The following is a 21,656-nucleotide window of genomic DNA, read 5'->3' as shown; positions in this document are numbered from 1 at the left end:
TGCGGCTTCATAGCTTACTAAAGTCATACTAAAATATTTTGGTAATACAGTAATACCATATACCCCGTTAAAATCCTGAGGTTTAACGGTATCAAAATTTGAATACCTCCCAACTCTACTAGATACTCATTTGAACAAATATCGATATTAAAAAAAAAATTGCATTCAGCTTTTAGTCACTGAATTAATATGTTTAATAATTTTCAGTCCCCTGGTAGCCATATCACACTACAATGGGCTTGCATTCCACTAAGAAACTACGCATTGTATAAGGTTTGTGAAGTTGTAGTGTATTATTTTGTATCATGCTTTAGATGACATGGATGCATGGATGACAACTAACCTCTCAGGCATGTTTTTGATGAGAAAACAACGATATAAAATTATATAAGCACCAAAAAGTCTAGTTTGTTTAATACCCCCTCTTTAATGCCATACTGAGGAACATTCTTTCCAATGCAATAACATCTGCAGAGACCAGGAGGCAGATTCAAATCTGACTCGAGGCCAGGTCGTGACTTGCAAGTGCCCACCTCTGCAGATATAGAACGTTTGATTAATTAAGTAACCTTCAAGAAAATGCACCAAATTTCTCAAGAATGTTCATTTATTTTGCTTCCACTTCACAAGCCCAGTTTGAAAGTTCCTGATTGGAGGAAAGCCTGTACGTCATGTTTGGGTTTGAAATGAACTACAGAAAACTCCAAAATGTTGTATGAATGAAATGGAGCAGAAAGAAGTGTCAGTGCGCACATGTGCATAATGATGCTTTTTACTGTTTTGGTTACACTCTTTCTTTTTTCGTTCTTTCTTTCTCTCACTTTCACACACACACTCTCACACACAGCTTTTTTCTGTCTTTCTGCCTCTCTCTCTTTCTCTCTTTGTCTCTGTATCTCTCTCTCGGGAGCTGCTGTTGTTACCACACAAATAAACAAAGAACTCTCCCCCATCCTGCGAAAGTTTTTCTGCCTCGACATTCTTGTTCTGACGATGTGTCTGTTACATCGGTGACAGAGGTGAGATAACTTTATCCAACTTTATAAACTTGGATCAGTTTAGTTCAGTAACTACTGTACAGAAAAAAATGTTATTGTTTTGACGATGTTGATCATTTTGTAATGAAATAAACTGAACTGAACAAAAGTCAGACATCTCTTCATCTAAACGTAACAGCAAAGGGAATTACCATTTTGCAAAAACAACTGCTAGAATGCAAATGTAAGCTTGCAGTTCGAATGAAACAATTTTCCCTCAGAAATGCTCAAAATGAATCTGCCGATGATTTATGATTTAAATTACACTTCATGCTTTTTCAGAAACAAATCTGTTCTTTTTCTGTTAATGATGTAAATCTGACATTTACTGATTCATTACCAATTATAGCAGTTGATGAATTTAAGTATCTTGGTTTATGGCTTAACCTCCCGCCCATATACAAACTATTACAAACTAAATTTCATACTGCTTAAAATTACTTCATCAGTTTATCAATTGTTTTAGCTTTTCTGTCAGGAAAAAAATTATCTCACAACTAATTCTTCCCATTTTAGGTTACTGTGATATCATTTATCAAAATACTACAACTACCAGTACTACCAAGTACCACTCAATATTATCTATAACAGTCTATGCATATTCATTCTCCACTGTCCCGTCAGAACTCACCACTGTACGATGTATCACCAACTGTCCTGCTCACTCTGTCCTTCCGACGTCTACTTCACTGGTTATGGCTACGTTCAGACTGCAGCCTGAAGTGACCCAAATCCGATTTTTTGGCCCCTATGTGACCTGTATCTGATCTTTTAATGACAGTCTGAACCACACAGATCCAATTTTTTCAAATGCAACCCAGGCCACTTGGATATGTGCTCCTGAAACCGATACATATCTGATCTTTTGACATGTGACTTCAGTCTGAACGGTCAAAGCGCATTCGTCTGACCTACACGTTATCAACAAGCCACAAACATCACTATTCTGTGCTGAAGTAGGCGAAAATTGTTAATGAGCTCCGTGTCACTGAAGCAAAGCACATCACCACTCACCACTCTTGGATACGTCTCCGCATCCACACGTTTCTTTCAACGGACGTTGCTGCCGCTGCCCCACAAAACACCACGACCAAAAACCTCGTCCTTCTCCTTCTCAATCTCCTCCTTAAAACAAGTAAGTTGTTCATGTTCTGGCTCCGGTACGAGAGGAACTTCAAAATCTCCAGGTGCTCAATGCTCGCGTCCATGTTTGGACAACTTCCGTAAACACAGAGCACACTCGCTGCGGTTGACGTCATCGTGTCCTCCAGTGCACGTGCACTGGACACTTTCGGGCCGTTTACTGTTCACACTGGAGATCACATACAAGTCGCATTTAATTGGAAATGTGAACGACCTCGCAAAAACATCGGATTTCACAAAAAAAACGGAATTGAGCATTAAGCCCTGCAGTCTGAATGTAGCCTATTATTTATCTTTAAATGCAATCATCTCAGTTATCCTGAACATCTCAAACAGAATTCCATTCAGATCCTCTTACAGTTTACGTCATGCAGATCAGATATTTTTTGTTGTCCCAAGAGTCAAAAATCAAATAGGAAAACACTCATTTAAATATAAAGCTCCTTCTGATTGGAACAATCTTCCCTCAACGATTTGCACATTATCTTCTGTCCCTTTATTTAAAAATGCTCTGGTTCAATATTTACAGAACACGTCATTGTTTTTGATCATTTTATTGAATTTTTTTGTTCATCTTGTTGTATTTTGTGGTTATCTTTGAACTCTGTCTTAGTTTTTGTTCAAATTTGATTTATTATGTGTCTAACAGTCAAGTGTGTGTGTGGTTGTGTTGATTTTGTTGTTCTGATGTTTATTTGAAAGTATGTATCTTATTGTATTGTCTGCCCTAGTGTATCTGTCTTTTATTGTTGTAACTAGGACCCCCTTGAAAACGAGGTGGCGACACATCTCAAGGGGCTTATTCTCCAAACAAATATATTCAAATAAATTCAAAATTATGGACTTACCCTAGATTTCTACCTGTGATGTCACAATCATGGGAAAAGCCACAAGTGAATGAAGCCCAATACAATTACAAAAATATGTCGTAAGAGATCACTGGAGCTGTAACACAACTTCATTCATGTTCAATACCGGTGTTCACTGTAGCAGAAAGACTGTAGCACGTGCTTTATGATGGATTAGTCTGTTACTCACCGTGGGGTAGGTGATGATGAACTTAATCAAGTGACCCACGGGCATGCTCTGGGTGAGGAAGGCTCTCTGGCTCGGGAGTGGGGGCTCGTACTGGATCTGAGCTGGAGAAAAAAAAACAAAGACGTCAAAGCAGTGTTTCATGTATATTAAAGGTGCAGTATGTAATCTTTCTGGTGAAGAGTATGCAACCGTTTGTCCCCGATATTACTGTATTTTCCGCACTATTAGGCGCTCTGGATTATAAAACGCACTGTCATTAAATGGTCTCTTTTCGAACTTTTTTCACAAATAAACTGCACCGGATTTAGATGGGTCAGTGGGACTTTGTTTGGCATGTTCACGGTGACTCTCGGCTTTGTTCAATCTTGTGAGCTTTAAACTATTTTCAAATGTTGTTACCTCCTCAAAAACATACCTGGAGTTGTGTATGCTAAGGTAATAATGAGCTGAGCCGAAGAAAACAATCACGACGGATGTTATTTTTAAGAGGGACTGAAGGATTTTCAGCTGCGAAAAAGTTTATGATCTGAAAATACAACACAAATGACCACAAAATCTAACCTTTTCGAAAGCTGTAGGTGTCTGGGCAGTGGAATATGAGCAGTTTGTGATTACCGTATTTTTCACACTATAGGGCGCTCTGGATTATAATTTATTCTATCTATCTATTTTCAAACTTTTTTCACATATAAACCACACCGGACTATAAGGCAAATTACAAGAAACACAACAGTTAGATGTGTCAGCGGGACTTTGTTTGGCGCATTCACGGTGACTCTGGGCTTTGTTCAGTTGTGGCGTGTAGGGAGGGTGCTGCTGGATTGTTGGCATGTTCGCAGTGACTCAGTTGTTCAGTTGTGGCTAAATGTGGCACATTGCACTCGTTTTTTCGGTTCATTCCTCCGTTCCGTTCCTCGTCGGCGTGGAGTGATGAGTGTGGCTGCGGGTGTTTTTCGCTGTGCGGTCGCTGTCTGCTCCGTGCGTGTTTGCGTGCGCTGCGGGTGGTGCGGCTTTGTAGTTTACTGAAGTCGTACTGGGACACCCGAGTGGATTCGTGTATAGGGCGCTCCGGATTGTGGGACGTGCGGTCGTTTTTTGATGGGGTTAGAGACTTAAGAGCGCATCTAATAGCCCGGAAAATACGGTATTACTGTGCTTGGAATGTTCCACAGTATGGTGTTTTTGTCTCCATGTTGACAAGTAAGCGGTGCAACGAGTTAAAAGCTCTACGTGTGAAGAGGTGACCCTGTTCTCAGTTAGAATTCATGCTGTTCAAAGTGTTTGTGACCAATAAAACAATATAGTTGAATTTAATGCCAGACCATAGACTGTATAAAGAAGTGGGCTAAGAGAGTGTGACATCGGCCATTGTAGAAGCAATTTTCACTACCTTTCATTTGTGCACATCCAGCCCCTATGGGACACCGTGGAACCGATGTTTGTAGTGGAAACTCAAAATATAAAGAAGGCAGGAAATTGGCACCGGGTGTTGGAAAGTGCAGAGGTGTATAATTTCCGACCGTGTCTATAGATGTTCCTCTGTTTTCTTGTGGCAAAGGTGAGCCAAATAAATAAATTTTAACTACTAATCGCGGACTCTTTTGGTACGTTGGAACACACCCTTAAAACTTCTGTACACCTTCAACCAGTAGTGACTGATTGCACAAAGCAAATTAGCCTCTACACTAGGGTTGGGCGGTAATATGGTATTACAGTATCCAACGGTATCAGTTTCATTACCGTCATTTAAAAAAAAAAACTGCAGCACATGAGGACCTAATATAATACTATAATTTATTGATACCTAAATTTGTTTTCTCAGCACAAATTAATGTGTGCTTGTATTTTCAGTTTAAAGCTTTCACGATAGAAATAGTAGTGTCTATAATGTTTCTTTTAACAGTGTGGGGAGATGATATTTGATTAATTTCGTTCTGTTGTCACATGACGTTCATAAGGGAGACCAAGACAAAATGGCAAGTTCGACAGCAAATGAGTTGGTCCCAATTTGGCAGCATTTTGGCTGTTCTGTGCTTCTATCGTGTTGAAGATGGTTCATGTGAAACTTTTCAGAGATTATAAATCTGCAGGTCATACGCACAGACCATATAGCAGTGCGGCTTCGTAGCTTACCAAAGTCGTACTGAAACATTTTGTTAATACCTATGGGCATAATTAGTCAATTAATCGATAATTGATCATTAAGAATTTCATCGATTACGTTAATTTTAATCGACAAAGCGAATGTAGGTTGCTGTGCGTGTAGCGTGACCAAACAGGGGTCTGTACATGTAGCTCTCTGCACTCAGAAGGAGCGAGCAAACACAAACAGTGGGTCAGTCTGCAACGTACCGAAGCACAAATGCGTATTTAACAAAGACTTGTACAAGAAATTCCACACTTTCTGTTCTGGTCGGGACAGTGTGAGTCCATGTGCACATTGTACAAAGCAGCACATATGTTTCAGTGTCCAGTGGGAAAAAGCTTTGCCAGGTGAGAGTCGCTCAATGTCGATGATGAATCCCCACCTCCCTCCCCCCGTACAGTGTCCTGGTTTTGACAAAAGCAAATATGGTCACACTAACCTGTATTCCACTGAGTCGTGTCGCATCAGCGCACAAGAGCTGTATTTTTATCTTTGCTTAGTTTATGCAAATTAGCAGTTTTAAGTTTAGTTTCTGTGAGAGTTGCGCAAAACTGAATTAAACACATTATAATGTCAAACGGATTGATGTGGCTCTAGAGTCGTCATGGTTTATATGTCGTAAAGTTGAATTTATTTATGCAGATTAGTAGTGCAGATAGTAATAATAATGATGATCATTTGAATATAAAAACATTAATGATTAATCGATAATCGATCGTTAATTCTCCCAACGATCAATTAAGAAAATTTCATCGAATGCCCATCTCTAGTAATACCATATACCAAAGTGAAAAGCTGAGAAGGTTTAATGGTGTCATAACTTGGATACCGCCCAACCCTAATCTACACCCATAGCGTTCGGTTCCAATCAAATGGAGCTAATTTATTTATGGACAAAATAGCCAAATAAAAACACCAGGATCATGTAGAGTGGGTTAATAAAAAATTAAGACCAAAATGATGAGGCTTACTCCAGTAGTGACAGAGGGAGGGTGATAACTTTCCGATGTAAAGTCAATTGGAGCCAGAATCAAAATCAATGAAGTCGGAAGCTCACATATGAACACTTTCCATTTGGAACACCGCGGTTATCAGGTTTGCTATGTCCACTTATATATACAGTCTGTGGCCACATCATGACACATTTAATACAAAGTAACATGCCTCCCACCAGTAAAGTTACATGAAATTAAGAGTCATACTAGTTACAAGGTGAAAACAAATTGGCAGAAAACATAAATATAAAAATAACATGTAGAAGGAGGGTGTTAAGGAAATCAAAGAGTTCATTTACAAAAACATATCTGCAATTTGAAAAAGTTTTTGTTTTTTGTTAATCTTCTTTGGTCTTCTAAGTCCAAATAATTATTAAAAGTCACTGTACCAGATTATGACTGTCTTAAAAACATGAAAAACAAAACTAATTCTTTTTAAGCAGTTTGCAGCGGTCCAAACTTATTCCCCACTTACCTTATGCGTTCAGAGCATCCTAATTATTCACAGCAATGAGTTTAAAAGTGCTTTTCACAACTTTTGAGACCGGTTTTGTGAAGATTCTAAAGCTAACAACAATTACCATGCTAACAATGCAATTCCTGGTTATCTGACAATAAAACTAGGGATACGCTTATATGATATTGGTACTGAATATCGATGCCGATCACCAGATAATTTGCAGTATCGAGTATCAGTTCCATGATAATCGGTGCAGTCAGTATTCTGATTGACCTATAAACCCAGGACACTATTCGGTTGGGGTCTGTCACCTGCTTGTTTCTATGGAGATGTCATTGCTCTGCCTGAAATGTTCCACAGTATGACATTAAACAGCTCTACTTTACATATATTCAATTAAAAGTGGTTTTATAGCTCTAAAATACCTCGAAAAACAGGCATTCTGACTGTGAGCGGGGTCGCCTCTCCACAGATCTGACCTGTAACTTGGGCTGGTTTCTCCAAGAAGATAGAAAGATTTAATGCCATACTGTGAAGCATTTCAATATTCCATAAAGCAATAACATCTCCATGGAGAAAAGCATCTGACGAACCCGCCACCAGAAAAGTTACACGATGCGCCTGTAATATCAGATATTGGTACTTAATGTCACAGCAGAGGTGGGACCAAGTCTTTGTTTTGCAAGTCTCAAGTAAGTTTCAAATCTTTGACCTCAAGTCCGAGTCAAATCCCAAGTCAAATACAGGCAAGTCCAAGTCGAGTCTCGAGTCACTGGTCCGTAAGTCCCAGTCAAGTCCAAGTCGTCTGCTTTGAGCGTCAAGTCATTTTGTGCTTTGTGTTGCATTTTTTGTATGAAAAGTGCTCTGTCAATAAATAAAGTTTGACTGAGTTTGATTGATTTCAAGCCTTTAATCCAAAGTACCAAATATAGCTCAGATCAGGTGTCTCCAACCTGTAGCTCGGGAACTACCAGTAGCTCTCCACCCCCTTACAAGTAGCTCGCCAAGGGATTTCTGAATTAGACTTATTGTGCTGAATAAATACAATTTGATTAATTAAATGCCTTTTACCATTGTACATGTACAATTTTAAAGCCTAACTCTGTGCACGTATAAATGGATAATGGTTGATGTTTTATAGCAGGGGTGCGTAATAAGTCAATCCCGATCTACCAGTCGATTGCCAAGGTCGTGTGGGTAGATCGCCGTGTCTTAGTACTCGTCTCAGACTCGATCACGTTTGGACTCGGTCTTGTCCCTCACTCAAGGTCTGACACTCAACAAGTGTGATCATATTTCATTACGGCCGCTGCTGTTGGCAATAAACTTGCGTCTCAGTGCAGCCTGTGCGCTCATTTGAAACCCGCGGAGACTCTACGGCACATCACAAACACACACGCTCCCTATGCACGGCTCGTCTGCGACAGCGTGTGCCCTCGTGTACCAGCGTGCATCACAGGGCAGGTTCAACTTCCTAAACATCCTACCTGTCCATCTGCCTCACGTCAGCACGCCGCCCCTCGCCTTTTCACGCTCTCGTCTAAATTTGTGTTACAGTGTTGGCACAAAGCAGGTCTACAGCATAGAGCAGATCTACAGAACAGACCTACTGCCACATTTGGCTGAAGTTTGACTAACAAAAGTGCACAAATGCATCTGTGTTTGTCACGATGTGCGTTTGGTTTGGTAAACGTGCAGAGGCTGGTAAATATCACTGCAAAACCAGAAAAGAATGCAACTTCAGTTTGGAACTTTAAAAAACAGGTTTAAAAATCTTACCTACTTCCTTCATTTTTTTCCACAGTTTTGTGTAAAGTGCCAGAGGAAGTTCTCTTAAAGAAGGGGTTCTCAAACTGTGGTTGAGGGTCCAAAAAAGGGGCAGAGTGTTTCAGTGCAGTTTGCTTGGCTTTGTATTAGGTAGATCATTTTGACTTGGTCATTTTGTAAGTAGCTCGCAGGCTGAAAAAGTGTGAGCACCCCTGATTTATAGGAATCTAACTGTACCTCAGATAAGGCTTGTCATATATACTCAATTTCGTTTTGTAAAAGTAGCTCACCAGAGGAAAAAGGTTGGAGACCCCTGGTGTAGACTGTTGCAATTTATATGACTTTTAAACTAAATTGTACTTAAAAAGTCCTGGTGTATTTATATATGAGTATTTATATAAGAGTTGTAGAAATATATTTTTTTAATTTTTAAATGTCTTGACAAGATCTTAGTGTGAATCATTACGGTCAGAATAGAAAGAACTCAGATTTAAAAGTGCTTAATAACAGTTACTTTTGTCATGTAGTCTGCACTGAAATGGAAGGATCATATTCTTCGTAGTTCCCTCCATTTTACTGTATTGTACTGTATATTACTGTAGTACATTTAAGGATATCACATCAGAGTACTTCAGTTCCATCCAAAGTGACAAACAGAGAAGTGGGAGGGACATGTTCCAGTTTGTTCCTGTAAAATTCAGCACTGCATTTATCAACTGTAAAAGTATTTTCTAAAAACATAATTTTTCAGGAGAAGCATCAAGTCTTCTCAAGTCACAGGGCTCAGGTCCGAGTCAAGTCCCAAGTCAGTGACCTTCAAGTCCAAGCAAGTCAAGTCCAAAGTCTTGGTCCATTTTATCAAGTCAAGTCTCAAATTCTAAAAATAGTGCCTCAAGTCTGACTCGAGTCAAAATCACAACTTGTACGTCCCCACCTCTGTGCCATAGTATCAATATCGGTATCGGAACTGAAAAACCTGGATCGGGGCATCCCTAAATAAAAGGCTTGATAATTAAATGCAGAAAGTACACAATAGACATACAGTATTTTGACTTCAAGAGTTTCTTACACAATATATCTCTACTTCCCAAATATGTCTGGGGAACGTCTGTGTTTTATTGTGCTAGGGTTGGATGGTTGCAAGACTTCAACAAACAACAACAGATTAGGAAACTCAAAAATTGTATCCCAAATAAGCAGATTCATAATGCAACAGTGCTCTCTTCTTTTCTTTTGCTTGGACTCCTCACAGCCGTCCAAAAACACGATAGAATTCCCAGGGGTAGTCATGACATTTTCAAATGTTATGCTGTCTCCATCAAGTCGAGTTCCAAGAAATTCCTCGCCTTTAAATGTGACAGCCACACTCACGTCTAACAAGTCCAGACACTGTGGCTTTATCAGGCATGACAACACAGAGCAGAGAGACGCATCACAAAACTTACAACAACTTTTCTTTTTTCTATTTCTGTCAGAGTAATTGTACTTTTGACTCAAGGTAAATCAGCCCTATGGTTAGATTATGTTAAAATAAAGATTAGATTAGAGTCTAACAGAGCTTCAGAAGGAGCAGTGCCTATATTTTAATGTTACGCAGGTTCTGTACTACTTTTTGAAGTAAGTAAGTACCATATTTTCCGGGCTATCAGGCGCTCTGGATTATAAAACGCACTGTCTATTTTCGAACTTTTTTAACAAATAAACCGCACTGGACTTTAAACGAAACACAACAGTTGGATGGTTCACGGTGACTCTGGGCTTTGTTCAGTTGTGGCGTGTAGGGAGGGTGCTGTCTGGGACCGCTGGATTGTCGGCGTGTTCGCGGTGACTCAGTTGTTCAGTCGTGTCTAGAAGCGGCACATTGCACTCGCTTTTTCGGTTCGTTCCTCCGTTCCATTCCTCGTCTGCGTGGAGTGATGAGTGTGGCTGTGGGTGTGCTTCGCTGTCTGCTCCGTGTGTTTGCGTGCGCTGCGGGTGGTGCGGCTTTGTAGTTTACTGAAGTCGTGCTGGGACACCTGAGTGGATTGGTGTGTAGGGCGCTCTGGCTTGAGGGGCGCGCTGTCTGATGGGGGTTACGGGCTTAAGAGCGCGTCTAATAGCCCGGAAAATACGGTAAGTAAGCAAGTAAGTAAGTCTTTCACACAAATAATGTATCAGATGTTTAAAGACAGAAACTATGTAACAGGGATGTAGTACTCAAGTCTATGACCTGAGCAGTGACTTGTTTTCCAGTGATGGAATGTAACAAAGTACAAATCATCAAGCATGGAAACAGGTCAGAGGTGGAAAAAGGTGAGAAGGGTGCGCGAGGAGCGGGTAGGGGTGTGTGTGTCAAGGCCACACTAAACACTCCGAACCCCTTGTTGGACCCTCACCCAAAGTTTGAGAAGCCCTTCTATAAAATAACTTCCACTGGCACTTTACAGAAAACTGCTTCAAAGCGAATAAAGTGGGTAGGATTTTTTAAACCTCTTTTTTCAAATCTCTAAATCAGCTCTTCCAGCACTGTTAGATTCTTGTGAAACACAGCATTTTAAGTTTTGAAATTATGATAATGTACGCAAATGCTTGTCTGCCGTTTAAGATCATTCATGATTTTGCTGCTCCTCCACTAAAACAGTTTGTTTCTCTGAGATCTGAAACCACCTCCAGATGGCGGCCGATCCACTGTGCGCGGCGAGTGCAGGATCCCCAAACGCAGGACGGCATTTGGAAACTCAGCCTTTTCATGCGCATCCGTCCGTCAGTGGAACATGTTACCAACAGAGCTGATCACATGAACAAACTATGGCACTTTCTCACACCTGGCAAAACAATGGCTCCTCTCAGACCAAACCTGCGCCCATAATGTGGACTGATGAGTGTCTGGAAAGAGTGAAGCGAGAGTAATGTTCTGGAGTGAATGAATTGAATGATGATTTTGATAAGGATGATGTTTTTAGGATGCTGAGAGAACTGGGTGTGAATGATGTTACAGAATTGTTATGATGCTCCGGACATTATAAAGACTTTCTCTGTGTATGTTTGATTTTATGAACTGTAACATCAACCTGCCCAGGGACGACAGGTAGAAATTTGCACTGGCGCTACAACCTGGTACAAAACATCTCTTAAGGTTCATGTATATTGTGAACTGTCCCTGTCTCATTAAATAAATACACTTAACTAAACTAACTCGAGTTACACTCTCTTACTAGTTTTACAGTGGTATTTAGCAGCCTGTGCACATTACCAAGCCAAATGCACATCTTGCCAAACACAGATTTATTTGGCATTTTATTAGGCAAACTTCAGCCCACATATTGGAGTAAAGTGAATTTAACTGAAAGGTGAGAGATTTTCATGCCTGTATATCTGTGCTTAACTTCAGTGAATACTTTTTACTTTTATTTCACTACATTTCACACTTGAATAGAGCTCAGATCTGTTCGAAATAGATACTTTTAAAACAATTTTTTTTGAAACAAGTACTTACTTAGGTACCTACTAAACTAGATTTCCTTATGTGATGCGTTTACTTATTTTTTTTTTTGTAATCCTGTATCTGTACTTTTACTTAAGTAATAAATTAAATGCTTTTTCCACTGTCGAATCTATAAATCTTGACTCCAGCTAATTTTCCACCAGATCTGAACTTGAGTTATATCAGGCTTAAATTGACTGAAAATGGAATAAACCATGTACTGAAAAATGTATTGAAAATCAGATACTAATCGATACTAAAACTAGTATCAACATTTTAGCTGAACCTTTCCTGAATAGCTTGAGAATGATCTTGAATGATTTAGAATGAAATACTGTAGAAAGAAAGTACTATGATTTAATGTTGAAAATTACATTCTATTTTCTAAATAAAGAAATCATGGCATCAGAATCAGTCTTGAGTAGTGGTGTAGTGAGGATTTTTTAAGTGGGGGTACACGATTCGTGACGTCATCGATGTGATAATGTGATGTTCAGTCCTGGTTCAGTCCTGGTCCTTCATGTCTCAGGTCACTATAGGACAGTAGTGCAGATGTCATGACACTATGCAGGTTGTTTTCACCGTTGCCAGTAGCTCCGGTTTGAGATTTAAGTTGTAGCTATTTTATATTTGTTCTTTTTTATATCTCACGTCGGGAGAAGTGGGTGGACAGTGTACCCCCATGTACCACGTTCACTACACCTCTGGTCTTGAGTATCAAGCTTATTCTTTTGTATTGAAATCAAGTTTGACATATTTGTATCATGAGACAATATTAAGGTAAGGCAGTAATAGTAAAGATAATGATTAATTCAAAGAATAAAAACATTTTGTCTCTAAATAAAACACATACCCAAACTGCAGAGGGTAGTGCACATATACACTGTGTTTAAACTGCTGAAAACTTGTGTAATTTACACTAAAGTTGAACTATAATTGTCTATTCTTTTCAACTGTTCTTCACAAGCTGCCATTTTACTGATTTAAACCACATCATAAAAATTGACTATGCCATCAAAATGAAAAATTCCAGAAAAAAAAAAGTAAAAGAAAAGAAAACCTGCCATATGCACTACGTGTAAAACTCCCATGGCCGTGATGTGACACCTGTCCGATAACTGCAGGATACTGCGCATACTGAGGACACTGTCGAGTCGCTACGGCAACTAAAGCGATGCCTGGCCCTGTGCCCGGCTTTTAACCAATGAATCAGAAGAAGACATCACTTTCACACTGTCACTGCACTGACAGGGAGATGAAATAGAACCTGTAATGCCCAAGCAAACTCATGAGCCAACAGTGGTCAAAGCGGAATTATGATTTGAAGATTAACAGGCCTGTATTACTCTATTTAATGATCTGTTGTCATGTTGTTTCCTCATCACAAATATACCTGGAGTTGTGTTTTGTTTCATTCACACATTTTAAATACACAAATTCTGCATTATTCTCTCAGACTGAAATTCTCTGTTCTCACCTACACCTTTGCTAGAGAGTACATTTTGTGTAATTTACTCTCTCTCTCCCTTAACAGAAATTGGCAGATGTGTAAGAATGTTTTTGTTTTTTTTTTGTCTGCAACATACATCCCATTTGTATTGAAGTAATTTGAATCTTACCTGTTATATCGATCTATTTTTTTTTTCTTTTTTTTTTTTTTATTCCAAAATTAACTTCTTTTTTTTTTATTTACAGTTTTAATATACACTTGGTTTACAGTAAACCCTTAGTAGACACTTGAATAATTTATGCATAACAGAGGGGTCCAAATTTTGACCTGAAGGGCTATAATGAACAATATGTGAAGTTGTGGGCTAAGATGAGGGACTGATGGAGGTGGTGATCATTTGCAGCTCATCAAGGCCCAACAACCCTCACACCACTACACATGGATATGTACTTTTCTCTTTTACTTCAGTCATAGGCTCTATTCATGTTTAACGGAAGACATTTGGAAACATGTGGATGACGACTTCTGGTGTAGTTACCAGCACTGGGTATGTAATAAAACCATCAATTCAGCAGCAGCGGTCTTCACAACCTGCCAAAGCTCCATAGGGGATGGGATTTTAACCTCATCTTACATGTCACTTACAGGCAGCTGGTTGTAACTTGATCACATAACACATAACGCTACAATGACAGCATTTTTTTGGCTAAGTTACACAAATTATAATGCACAAATCATATTTTTTCGGACTATAAGTCGCTCCAGTGTATAAGTCGCACCAGCAAAAAATGTGTAATGAAGAAGAAAAAAGCATATATAAGTCGCTCCAGACTATAAGTGGCACTTTTGGGGGGAAATTTATTTTATAAAATCAGATACAAGGAGTTGACATTTCATCTTGAAAGGCAAGTTCTAGTAATAACAATAGAACAGAGAACAACAGACTGTTAACGTCACATATGAACAGTTCTTCAGATAAACTATAGCATAAACAACAGGACAGAACAAGTTTACCAAACTCTCCATCTCACTCCAAATCACTAAATCCATTGAATTCTTCATCCTCAGTGTCACTTCTGAGCAACTCCGCAACCTCCGGAGGTAAACAGAGCGCCGCTTCCTCTTCTGCGTAGCTGTCGTCAGACTCAGCATAAGTTCCAGTTAGAATTTGTCAATTCTGAATCCCGACAGGATGGTTTTGGTTGTCACTGAAGTCCAGGCTTTGTCGTGACTTCCAGGAAAATTGTGTAGCGCACCCTCGAGGTTACTGTAAAGCTGTGTTCTACTACCCTCGCTTTCCAGTCCATCACAAGTTTTTCACTTATTCCATTACTTTGCTGCACGATTACTGTTTTCAGCTGAATATTTCACAACTTGCAGCAGGACACAGGCTCTTTCTGCAGGAGACATGCACAGTAGAGTGAAGTGACACTGGTACAGGACTAATAGGAGTAGCAGATACTGACACACGCCCTCTGGTGGCTGATAATATATAAGTCGCACCGGAGTATAAGTTGCAGAACCACTGATACCATGAAAAAAAGTGTGACTTAAAATCCTAGTCTAAAACATGTGGTAATGGGCAATTTATATGAGGAAAAAAGAAAGAATACAGTGACATCTAGATGAAGAAAACTAGGAACATTTTCTGAGTTTTCCCAGATTTTGTCAGAGCCCAAAGAAAGTCGTCATCCTCATGTTTCCAAACATTTGCTGCTTTTGTGATGCAAGCGTGAATCTAGCTCGTACCACTACAAAGTAATGCTCTTACTCCAGTACGCCTTTTAGCTTCTCTGCCTCCCTTTGTTAAATAAGTATAACATAGTCTGACACGAGCACATCAACTCTCGCAACATCACCTGATTTCTCTGTCAAGTCGCCCATTCGCTCCGACACGATGATGGACCAAGGTTAAAAACTCTCCGAGCGCGTCACCTCATTATTTGTCAAGTCAAATGGTGGATGGCTAAATGAAGGCTGAGCTGGCAGGGTTCCACTTCGCCTGCTCTGTTTATTTGTGCAAATTTGGCGTGACAAGTGGCAACAACTCAAGCCCAGCACTAAATCAACTGGATGAGAATAAAGATGTCATTGAACCGACTGATGCCATGGCAGAGAAGAGGCCTGGGTTATGGATGGGAACAGAGAGACCGTGAGGGGGTAGTGAAGAAAAGTTGTTTCTATTGATATGTCGTTGCTCTGCCTGGGATGTTCCACGGTGTGACAGTAAACACCTCTAATTTATGTTTATTAAGTGCAAGTGGTTTTATAGCTCAAAAATACCTAGAAAAACAGGTATCCTAACTGTGAGCGGGGTCTCCTCTCCACAGATTTGACCGGTAACTTGGTCTGGTTTGGTCTCCATGAAGATAGAAAGGTTTAATACCACACTGTGAAACATTTCCATGGAGAAAAGCATTTGACGGAACCTCCAGTGGAAAAGTTATATAAGGCACTTTTAAATAAATATATAAATGAATAATAAGAAAGACATTTTCAAACAGTAACATAATCAGCAAAAAAATCATAATAATAAATAAAAAATTAAAAACTGCACATTGAAACAGACAAAAAAAAAAAGATTGTCGGTTTCATTTGCATGTTAACTAAAACAACTAAAGGTAAAAGTAGCTATTATCTTCATGACATCACAAGGTGGAACAGAGCATTTTGAGCATTGGAGATGTAGACACAATAATAATAAAGAATTAAACATTATGTGAATGTGGCTTGTGTGCCAGTATCTGCTACTACTATTACTCCTGTATCACTGTCACTTTGCTCTCTACTGTGCATGTCTCCTGCCGAAAGAACCTCTGTCCTGCTGCAAGTAGTGAAATATTCAGCCAAAAACGGTAATTGAACAGCAGAAAGACCTTCATGGTAACCGGAAGGGTGCATCAAGCAACTTTCCTGGAAGTTATTGGATGGATCGACAAAGCCTGAACTTCAGTGACAACTGAAACCATCCTGTCAGGATTCAGGGAAAAAGGTCAGAATAATTCTAACTGGAACTGATGCTGAGTCTGACAACAGCTACACAGAAGAGGAAGTGGAGCTCCGTTTACCTCTGAAGGTCGCGGAGTTGCTCAGAAGTGACACAGAGGATGAAGAATTCAATGGATTTACTGAGATCGAGAGTTTGAGATCGAGAGTCTGAATAAATGTAAATATGTTACTTTAAAGTATCAGATGCCTATTCAGTCTGTTGTTCTCTGTTCTATTGTTATTACTAGAACTTACATTTCAAGATGTAATGTTGGTTTCTGTTCTCTGATTATATAAAATAAATTTCCCCAAAAAAGTGCAACTTATGTATGATTTTCTTCTTCATTACACATTTTTTGGCCGTCTGACTTATACTCCGGAGCGACATATATTCCGAAAAATACGGTACTTAAACTGTGAGCAAGCTTGCATCTCCACAAACTTGACTCATATATGTGTTCTTCGTATATTCCACTGTATGGCATAACATGTATATTTTGTCCTATCAAATGTCCTCTGCTTTTGTTGTAAATCAACATTTTTAGACTCATTTAGAAATGCATGCAAACAGAAAAGATGGTCACATTTATTCTACTACAGGGCGTGTGTCTTGCCCAAGTACACAGCAACAGCATTCTCCGGAGAGAGCTGGATTCAGTTTCCTGGAGCAGGGTTTAAACTAGTGGACGAGCTGCCCTGGATATTGAACTTTCTTTCACGGGGGCTGTTTGATTGGCGAAGCAATTAAATAAAACAAGTTCAGAGTTTTCAAAATACATTTCGAATTTAATAGAACCTTGTATACAATTTCAATACATTTTCTTTCTTTAATGTATCATTGCACTAAATACAACCTCTTCTCTCAAGGACACAGGATCTGGATGTACAAATTGGATGATGTAAACATTCTATAGAGTTACAGATCTATCTAACTCCTCTGTGCTCCTCTCAATATAATTATATATTTTTCCATCTAAGGCCAAACATACTAGCATGATTCATCAGCTGGTTGCACTTTGTTTCACTTCGTAGAAACCGTCGTAGTGACATTGCAGTGTTAGAATTCATTCGCTCGATGGTAGGCAGGTACTTTTTATCATTTAACCAACCACTGCTATTTGTATGTATGTATGTATGTAATGCGCCGATAACGGGGCTAACTCGTATATTAAGTTTTTCCCAAATCCCATAGGAGGAAGGGCAATAACGTCTTTCCACCTGATGAAATTCACCAAACATTCTCTTTGTTCCAGCTTTAAATCCTTGATCTCAGGAATCGTTGCAGCACAGAATATCTGGCTCTTCGCTGATTGGCTTGTTCCCGAACTCGCACTTCCGGGGTTTTTGCAAACCGTCTATTGTATTCCGATTCCTGACCTAGTCGCTGGAGAGAAATGAAACTGAGCAGAGGCACTAGGTGGCGCCAGCCTGACTAAAACATAACTGCACCTTAGAGGAACATGCAAACTCCACACTGAAAGGCTCACACATTCTGGGAATCAAACCAAGAATCTCCTTGCTGTAAGGTCAGATTTTGACTTAATTTGGTGGGATAATACCTTTTGTAAATATGAATCATAGTTCTGCACCAATCAAGACACAATTTGTGAAGAAAAAATGAAAATGTGTTCAAATTACAGAAAGTAGAGATTACAGTAGGGAGCATTCTGTCCAAAAGTTCTGCACAAGGTCTGAAATGTCCATCCTTCCAACAAAAATATCGGTGCTTTCTTTTATTTCACACCAGGAAGTAAAATGTTAAACCTAAAAAATAGCCAAATTAAAGAAAAGTGAATATTTTTAAAACTTTAGACAGTAGTAATTCATGATTTGTTTATCAGAGAACATTAAAAGCTCTACATTAGTCCTCGCAAGTCTGTGAGGAAGCTAAAATAATGTCTGTAAATGATGACCAAGCAAACCGAAATCAGTGGTCAGGGGTGGAATAAAGATTTGAGGATTAACAGAGATGAGTTATTGTGAAAAAATGTCTGTTATAGTGCAACTTTTTTTTATTTATTTGTACACTTCTGAACCACTGATCTGCTCCAAAGCAAAACCCAAGAATACAAAGCCTTTATTGCCACCAAAAAACTTCAAAATCTATTCAAATGTTCAGTACAGATATATTGCATGAGCAGCTCTTGAGGTCACAGTACGTCTGTTGGTTGCTGTCCGATAATCAGGAAGTGCATGGTTGAGAAAACTCCACCTTGGACTCTGAAAATTGCGGAAATTGCATCAAAACCAATCGCCGTGAATAATTAGGATGCTCTGAATGCGTAGCCTGATTCATCAACCAGTTTCAATTCTTTTCACTTTGTAGAAACTAGGGATGGGCATTCAATGAAATTTTCTTAATCGATCGTCGGAAGAATTAACGATTGATTATCGATTAATCATCAACATTTTTATATTAAAATGATCATCATTATTATTACTATCTGCACTACTAATCTGCATAAATAAATTCAACTTTACGGCATAGAAACCGTATCGACTCGTTTTAGATTATAATGTGTTTAATTCAGTTTTGCACAACTCTCACAGAAACGAAACTTAAAACCGCATCGCTAATTTGCATAAACTCAGCGAAGATAAAACTACAGCTCTTGCAGCTGATGCGGTCAACTTCTGTCGGATTAAAAGACATGACTCAGTGGAATACAGGTTAGTGTGACCATATTTGCGTTTGTCAAAACCAGGACACCGTACGGGGGGAGGGAGGTGGGGACTCGTCATCGACATTGCGCGACTCTCACCTGTCAAAACTTTTTCCCACTGGACACCAAAACATATGTGCTGCTTTATACACTGTGCACATGGACTCACACTTGTCCTGAACGGAACGAAAAGCATGGAGTTTCTTGTACAAGTCATCGTTGCACATCGTTCGCATTTGCACTTCAGTACGTTGCAGCCTGACCGACTGTTTGTGTTTGCTTTCTCCTTCTGAGTGCAGAGAGCTACATGTACAGACCCCTGTTTGGTCACGCTACGCACAGCAACCTACATTCTGTTTGTTGATTAAAATGAACGTAATCAATGAAATTCTTAATGATCAATTACCGATTAATCGACTAATCATGCCCATCCCTAGTAGAAACCGTCTGACCTCGCAGTGTTAGAATTCGTTTCATTTTTTGGGAAGTCAAACTGCCCGTGTTTGGCTGACAGGACATCAACAAAGGTTGGATTTTTTAAGGATTCGTTCACTAGATGGTAGACGGGTACTTTTAAAAAATGTAATCAATCACTGCGATTTGGTCATGATTTGGTCGTGACGTATGTAATGCGCCGCTAACGGGACTAACTGGTATATTAAGCTTTTCCCAAATCCGGTAGGAAGAAGGGCAATAATGTCTTTTCCCCTTGAGGAAATTCACCAAACATTCTCTTTCCGTTCCGGCGTTAAATCCTCGATCTCGGGAATCGTTGACAACACAGAATGTGTGGCTCTTCGCTGATTGCCTGGTGCCCGAACTTGCACTTCTGAGATTTTTGCGAGCCGTCTATTGGATTTTGATTCCTGACCTAGTCGCTGGCGAGAAATGAAAGTGAGTAGAGGCACTAGGTGGCGCCAGCCTGGCTACTGAATGTGTAAGGAAAGTGAGGAATAACTTTGGACCACTGCAAACCGTTTAAAATTAACCAGCCCTGTTTTTCACGTAAATGAATGAAACAAAAATGAAAATATTACAATAATACACTGTAGCGCCCAGTTTGGTCTTGGGACATGATTTTGCATCTGTCATTTGTTTATTTTTCAGCAATGACTTTCAAAAAGTCAAGTTAATATTAGTACTTGTTACACTTTAAAAGCTTCGCATGCTTTCACACTGAGGTCTATTCTGTCAAAATATCCCAAGTATTTCCATGTATTTATTTTGGACACGGGCAGGTGTTTTTATCCGTGTCTTGAATTGGCATCTTGGCTGAATAAATGAGCACTTCCAATCCTTCAAACCAACTGGAAAAGTGCTTTGATAAAAAGAGGAAATCATATTCAGAGGACTTGTTTAGCGTTCTCTCAGCATCGCCATGGTGACAGTGATTTATGTGGCCATTACACAGGCGGTGTCAGTCACAAACTAATATAGGAGTTTCAAACATGGCACACCTGATGAAGACGTGCCAAAGCTCTTCATCTGTTTATGAATTAGAATCATCAGAACACATTTACATAAAGTCAGTGTGGTGAGACAATTAAAGGGGGGATTACTGAGCCGTAGCAAATACCGACATGTACATCAACAAGACAAGTTCTATCATAACATGCTTTGGTACATTTAACCATGTTGTATCAAAAACATACCTGGAGTTGTGTTTTGCTTCATTAATCCTATTTATAAGGTTGTCTTCTCATGAGCTCTCATCCCTGTATCAGACTACAGGCAGAAGTCCAAAGTACTCCAAAAAACTTCAAAGAACTCCAAAGACTACACAGACCTACAAAGACCCCCAGAGGACTCCAAAGCAGTAAAAGAAACAAGAGGAGCTCTCTCAGTACTGCACTGGAACTGCTCCCCATTCACTGGGAGTCTATTTTGACCAGATGTTGCAGTCCTCTACAGTCTTTTTCCTATACAAATGGTAAGTTGTTGCATGGACATATGGAGTCATGAGCTTTCGCAGCTCCAAAACAGCACCATTTCTTTCTTCGGTAAAGGTTCTAAACTGTTCTGTTGGTCAAACAGCAGAATTTTGTGTACCTGCTTTACATTATAGAGTTACTGTGGACCACAAGCTGTGCTTTGAACCACAGCTTAAGAACAGAGAATATACTTTCTGAGGCAAATGAACACTTTAAATGTTCCTTCTGATGTGATGACCTTGTTTTATTGTGCTTTTGTCGAATACATTTAAACTTTTGCATAGCTGCATGGTTTAGAAGCCTTTCTCTGCACTTTGAATTACACTGTGTATGGACTGTGCAATATAAATAAACTTGCCTTCCCTTGCCCTGGCAAACGAAAATAGACTTAAATAGATAGTCTGGTCAAAGTGGTCAGCAAGATCTCAGGGGCATCGCAGGCCCAGCCTGCAGATCTGTGCAGAGAAAGGTGCAGAGAAAGGCTAGTGCCAAAGTCTGTTCCTAAACCCATTCTCTCAAGGTGCAGTTTGAACTTGTGCCCTCTGGACAGCTCCTGGTGCAGAACTAAGAGGTTT

The 21,656-nt window shown here is 39.6% G+C and overlaps 1 protein-coding gene across 1 annotated transcript in view; it reads right to left on the bottom strand.

Moving 5' to 3' along the window:
• The window catches only part of si:ch211-127i16.2 (probable flavin-containing monoamine oxidase A), a 212,643-nt gene that overhangs the window by 102,290 nt on the left and 88,697 nt on the right, over positions 1–21,656 (bottom strand). Inside the window, exon 9 of the mRNA XM_055154170.1 lies at positions 3,219–3,319. Within this exon, the coding sequence (XP_055010145.1) occupies positions 3,219–3,319 (101 nt within the window). The remainder of the gene's footprint in view (positions 1–3,218; positions 3,320–21,656) is intronic.

Source organism: Boleophthalmus pectinirostris, unplaced genomic scaffold (assembly GCF_026225935.1).
Source record: "Boleophthalmus pectinirostris isolate CB_2022bp ecotype Guang Dong unplaced genomic scaffold, ASM2622593v1 HiC_scaffold_18, whole genome shotgun sequence".
In the NCBI taxonomy this organism is placed as follows: domain Eukaryota; kingdom Metazoa; phylum Chordata; class Actinopteri; order Gobiiformes; family Gobiidae; genus Boleophthalmus; species Boleophthalmus pectinirostris.
Note: the sequence above shows the minus strand (reverse complement) of the source record. Positions and strands in the feature narration are given on the sequence as shown.